The following is a 6,934-nucleotide window of genomic DNA, read 5'->3' as shown; positions in this document are numbered from 1 at the left end:
CCCTTGGAAAACATTCCCGTTCCACCACTCCCATAGTAGTCAATTCAATCATCAACATGGTAATCATAGCACCTCTCACATTCTTTAACACTGGACAAAAAGGAAAATTCAGAAACGCAAATATATTCTTTAATATCATTTGGCAGCCACCTAATAAAGTTAGCAGCCAATGACAAAGATGAATACTACTAATGGGAACATACATACATACATACATACATACATACATACATACATACATACGTACGTACGTACGTACACACATACATACATACATACATACATACATACATTGACATACATACATAAATACATACATGCAAACATACATATATACAGACAGACAGACAGACATGCAAGCATGCATGCATGCATGCAGACAGACAGACATATATGCATACAGACATATATACAGATAGACACGCACACGTACGTGCATGCGTGCGTGCGTGCGTACTTACATACATACATACATACGTAAATAAATATTTTACATACATGCCATCCCACTCATTTATCTGTACGATACCGCGCAAAACCATAACATGCCTTACATAGCATGAATTATCGAATGGGATAAAATATTATATATACAGTAGGAGTAAGTTTTTAATAAATAATTAAAATTACCCACGTATGCATATTTTACACTGGGTTCACATGTCCCAATTAGCAGAACGTGAACAATTTACAAGAGTGCTAATCTGCTTTTGAACTAGCTTCATATATGGTGCAGATTTACTCATCATGCAAATTTATAAACGGGTGGGATTTCAGTCACATAATGAACTCGAGACATGATCAAAGCTGATAAATTAGGACACGCATGTAAATATTGTTTTTAAGCGGGTATAATACCTGTTTCTGTGTTATTTTACTTTGAGATAATTATTTTCGTGTATATGACGCCATGCTCATTTTCTTTCAAAGAAATATATTTGTTTAAGCTTAATGAATACTAGTATTCCAAACAATGGAACAATAATAATGTATAGCTTTCTATTTCGTGTACAGAATTCCCAAAGCTGCGCCCTCTGGATCCATCACATCTACAATGTATCAAAAGAACAGCTCACGTAGTCTTTGGCTACTAGTCTTTTGCATATGTTTATTGTACCTGCAAATAGTGAGTGCACCGGCTGTGGAAGTCTCCACAATAGATCCTAGGACTACACCTGGTAACGAGACGGTGTATCCTTCGTCAACAATGACAAATTTTTCTGCAGCAAACATTGAACATATCACAACTAAAGCAAACCAAACGGCTACAAGCTTTTATGCACAAACGACATCATCCGTTAGCGAAGCACCATCTACCACATCGATGTCGATAAATGAATCTACTTCGGAGACAACGACAACCCTGGAAACATCATCCAGTACAGGGACAACTTCAACTACAGGGACAACTTCAACTATAGGGACAGCTACATCCACACAGTGCACCACAACAATGACCAAAAAGCTTAAGAAAGACTGCGTGATAGACGGTAAGAAAGTTACGTATCCTCTAAATAACGTATATGATTAGTTTCTGTATTTTGCATTGCTCTGCAGCTGTGAGGTTTAACTTGTATCCCTTTTCAGCTAGAGGTTAAAAGATTAGACAATTTTGAGCAAAATCTTTAATTGGTTCGTTCTTTATTTCATTGTTTTCTTTTTGTTTATATTGGAGTTTGCTTGTTCCATTTAAATTTACGTAGTATCACGTCCAAGGCGATTAAACAAAGTAACAAAAAATTCAATAAACCCAACAAGCCTTCTATAATCTAGTTTATAAATGTATTTCCCTAAGATACAAAGTCAAACGTAGTTAAACAATTAAAATACCTTACAGTATGGTATGAACTCCTAACATTTCCTAAATGTACTATGGAAACTCACCAAACGCTTTCTGAACGAAAGTTCTAATGTGCTTATATGAAAGCACTTCATTAGAATATCACTGTTCTAATATCCAAATGGTTTTAAGGTAAATCCAATGAAAGAAAACGTCAAGAATTTACTTGAACATTTCAGGGTAATGTAATGAAATTAATAAATATCAAAGTCATTAAGTGATTTCCCGGTAACCCAGTACGGTCCTGTATGTTTAGAATAAAGAGTTCGGCTATGCATTTTAAAAGATAAAATTATAAATAAATCTAGTTTCCTCTCTTAGCCCTCTCAAGGCTGGTACAACATTGAATAAGAACGCTGCGAATCTAATTCATTTATATAAACACTACATGCAAAGCAGATAAACAACTCGAAATCAATCGAATTTGATTACAGGGATATTTTTTAATTATTATATATTGCGGTGAGCCTTTTTGGTTTTTTTAAAATACTTTAACCAATCACCAGCTAAGTCAGTCATGACAACTCTACAGTACCAATGCATACCCTAACTCATGTGATGTTTTTCTGACTTCTATTCAACATTTATGGGCTATTTAGACCGAAATATAACGTTGACGTGAACTTGGCAGGTCGACCTGATTTATGAAGGGAATAATTCAACGTATTGTACATGCTCCCAACACACGTTACGTGACCTCACATATGAAGTGGATTCTACACTGTTAGAATGCAAATCATAAGAATAGTGTAATTAACACAAATGACTCAAATACAAAATATATATATATATATATATATATATATATATATATATATATATATATATATATATATATATATATATATATATATATATATATATATATATATATATATATATATATATATATATATATATATATATATATATATATATATATATGTATATCAGTAACATCAGTTTCTTCATTTTTATATATGTAAGTTCATAATAATAATAATAATAAGGACTTTGTATAGCGCCTAATCTTTAGAAGCTCTAAGCGCTTTACAACTTTAGACAACACCTATAAGATAAGAAACATAATAATTTTATTACAAAAACAAACAACATGAAATTAGAAAAACATTTAAAAAAATAAAAAACACGCTGAGAATATTTCAGGTTGGAAACATTATTAGGTCTAAGTTCAGTGGGCAATTCATTCCCCGTTGCTGGGCCCTGGTATGCAAAAGAACGCTGTCATAACAATTCAGGTGCCTATTTTTTCCTATATTTGGAAGACGAATTTTGTAACATTTCAGCTTAAAGGAATACCCGTTTTTAGATATTTACTTGCAAAATAAGTCAACTTTTCAGGCGTAAATTCACAAAGCAGTTCGTTCAGAGAGCAAATGGAGTAAGCTTACAAAAACATAAAACATTATATACAACAATAGTATAAAATACTTATCATATTAAATATATAAAATAAAAAACGTTCTTAAAGGAAGCGTTTCCTATCGCTTTATTTATGTTGTGCCATAGTCAGCGAAATAGACTCCAACATTTTAAAACACTGTTTGAATTATATTCCGCGAAACACGTGTTATATAGCTGTATTTTGTGACATATCGAATGCGATGCCAGAACGCTGTTGCACATATGAGATCAGTCATATCGCTACGATGTCTTCAGTGTGACAGTTTATAGAAATGTCTAGTATTATGGCATCGTGCCGCAGACATGTTGCATGATGTCCCACCCAGTCACATTATCCTGACACCAGGCCAACAAGTCCTAACACTAACCTCGTAATGCTGAGCGCCAAACGAGGCAGGTGTTAGTACCATTTTTAAAAATAGTCTTTGGCATGACTCGGCCGGGGATCGATTCCACGACCTACTGCATCCGATGTTGATGCTCTAACCACTAGGCCACTGGTGCGGTACAGATAGGGGGCGACTTCCGAAGACGGTGAAATATATCATAAGACATGATTAGAAAGTATTTACAGGTTACTGCATTTGTATGGGAAAATATGAACGTGTTTTTCGGATGGAAATAATGCACGACGTTGGGAGTACAGTATATCCATCCGACAAAAACGAGTTCATATTTCCCCATACAAATGCAGTTACCTTTTAATTATATGCTCATTTTCTTATTCAACCCAAGGCTTAATTATATTTTCAAAAATACACTACAAGAAACGAACTAACTAAATGTATTCTATATTCCAAACTAAATATACAAACGCAGATTCTTCAATACACATGAACATTATTCATTACGCATATAACTCCGCCTAGATAAATTTGAACTTAGTCGCACTCTAGCCATAACTTTCGAATGAAAATGCCGTTTCTGTCTACTTAAAATCGCACTTTGGAGTCATATTGTGAATTAATGAGGGTTTTTTTTTGCAACAGCTTTTCCATTTGATCTGGAATGATCAGATTTTGGTATTTTTGTTGATTCTACTGATTATGAACTGGATGTATCTGTGCCAATTCTACATGAAGTACATTTGATTTCAACAGCGTGTTGACATCTGCAGGTGTGTTTCTGTTTTGTCATTGAATGTTTGAAATCATACTGTGGGGAAAATATGAAGTCTTTCAATTGCAAGTATCAAAAGGACGCTATGGAATATCATGTTTATTTATTTTGAGTGCAGTAAGTAGGATGTAATTTCACTTCGAATATAGTCGAAATTACGGTACAATTTCGAAATATGTAATCAAGCTTGAAAACCAATGACATAGCTCATGTAATGCGGATTTGCAGAACTAAGAAAGTACATTTTTAGGAAATTAAGACTGTAAATTGTAAGCATATTTTTTTATTCTTATTACCAGCTAAAGAAGACAGTTCATGCCTTGTGACTTACATGTTGTTTTTTTTTTTGTTTTTTTTTTTAAGCCCCCTCTTTGGCGTCCATAGCTAGCCTAAATGCAAAACATTGTATCAAACAAGTTAACGCGGAATGTGGCAAAGCAGCTCGTATGTAGCAGTCCACGAAACAACTGAGCGTATAATATTTTACAGTTTTACACCTACTTATTCCTATATAGAATCGATAACACTGAAATCATACAAGAACCTAATATTTCTATCACGCTCACAGAATTATTAAGCCACCCGTGTCCAGGATAGTTCAACACTTAAAACAAAGTCTGTTTTCTCTGGAGCTAACACTCGAAGGTATAATTTGACATAAAGATTTGTACCAAGGTCTACCAAACCAGTAAACATTATTTCATAGAAATTGATATTCATTAGTGCAGCTCTACTATCGCGCTCTTTGAAATCTTATTAAGCTAGAGATTATAACATGATTTTACTGCGACACCAAAATTCATCAACCCTCAATGCTTGAACGGAATCATCACTAGCTGCGTAGTTTTGATTTAAGCGCAGCAAAAAGAATACCTAATGTTGAATAGACTACCCAAGTTTCCCAGCTTGTGCGCACACACTTACAAGAGGAATGAATATATATATATATATATATATATATATATATATATATATATATATATATATATATATATATATATATATATATATATATATATATATATATATTCCGTACCACACAAATTATTAATTAAAGATACACACATAAACTGACTGTTGTTGCCGTTTGCGTCATTTACTTATTATTACAGCTTTTCTGCGCACACATACTGCAATCAGTCATATCCCTTGTTTGTGTATATCTGGTGTATGTTTCCTTTATTCAGCTATTAAATGAGTGTTCCCGTGCGTTTGTCATATTTTTCTTCTTCAATAGTTCTCGATTAAATTCGTCGAACGGTTTTAGTTTTTTCCTCGCCAAGGACACCAAGGCTAGCCAAAGATAGAATGTATTCCACGAGTATCATAAATTTCATTTTAAAAGAGGAACTCGTGAAAGATTATATATCGTTTTAAACAATATCCAACCCAATGCGATTGGAACACAAACCTATTAGTCAATATTAAACGGAACAAAACTTTCAATGACCGTGTCTAAATTATGTATAAATATTAAACTGTGATGATGTAATCAATATCTTTTTTGTGTCCTTTGTATTACAGATGCTAATTTTTTGAATCAACTTCGAAAGGAACTTATAAATGATGAAGGATACAAAACGAAAATTTATAAAGACTCCGAAGGAAACCCTACGTTTGGAATTGGCCACAAAATCACGCCAGATGACCCAGAATACGGTAAGCCGTTGGGAACAAAGATCTCCAAGGAGAGGATCGAGAAAGCGTTCAAAGCCGACGTGAAGGCGGCTATAGAGAGTTGCTATCAACTTTTCAAGGATTTCCAGAATCTACCCAAAGAAGTCCAGCTGATCATCTTGAACATGAGGTTCAATCTAGGTCACGAGGGATTGGAGAAATTCAGGAAGTTTCGAGAGGCTGTTAATAATCGAGACTGGGATAAAGCTGCGGATGAAATGGTAGACAGTAAATGGTACAAACAAGAACCTAACAGAGCAAAAAGGCTCGTGGAAAGAATGAGGAAAGTAGAGAAAAAGTGTTGATAAGTGCATTTTCTTTTGAATTTGTTAGGTTTCGTTTTTCACGAGCTGTCAGAATGTAATCAGCTTAACTGTACTAAATATATGGTTGCATATTCAATGCTTATAATTTATATATATATATATATATATATATATATATACTTAAATCATAACTGAAATACAGAACATTACTTTGAAACTTTATAACTGATATAATAAATTATAGTATATATTAAAAAATTCAGTACTTGATTTGCACTTCGATATATTTCAAACATGATTATTTAATCTTTATAATTCCTATTTTGCAATCTTCTGTCTTCAAGTCAACGATTTCGATAATTAACTTAATTTACGCAGAAAACAGATTTCTTTCATCATCCTCTCCACTTGTCGTTAATATATCGTGCCCTATCGATCCACTTCGATCATCGTGGATATAAAACTAAGTGTATCAACGAAGCTTTTGTAGATACGATGATCTAATCCGGGCATGATAACATAACAAGAGTGCATGAGAGTCACAATTATTTTTTACTGAGGAAATATATTCCACATAGTTAACAATAATTGTGCTTGTTTCTACCTATACCAATACTTCAGAAACAAA

General features: G+C 33.4%; 1 protein-coding gene across 1 annotated transcript in view; it reads left to right on the top strand.

Moving 5' to 3' along the window:
• Positions 1–6,395, top strand: part of LOC149775249 (uncharacterized) — a 10,133-nt gene extending 3,738 nt beyond the window's left edge. The window contains exons 2-3 of the mRNA XM_089943291.1: positions 1,015–1,490; positions 5,888–6,395. Coding sequence (XP_089799417.1) covers positions 1,055–1,490; positions 5,888–6,345 — 894 coding nt within the window. The 5' untranslated portion in view covers positions 1,015–1,054 and the 3' untranslated portion in view covers positions 6,346–6,395. The remainder of the gene's footprint in view (positions 1–1,014; positions 1,491–5,887) is intronic.
• Positions 6,396–6,934: the final 539 nt, after the last annotated feature.

Source organism: Sinohyriopsis cumingii, chromosome 19 (genome assembly GCF_028554795.1).
Source record: "Sinohyriopsis cumingii isolate HCF-2022 chromosome 19, ASM2855479v2, whole genome shotgun sequence".
NCBI lineage: Eukaryota > Metazoa > Mollusca > Bivalvia > Unionida > Unionidae > Sinohyriopsis > Sinohyriopsis cumingii.
The sequence above is the reverse complement of the archived record's forward strand: the minus strand, read 5'-3'. Positions and strand labels throughout refer to the sequence as shown.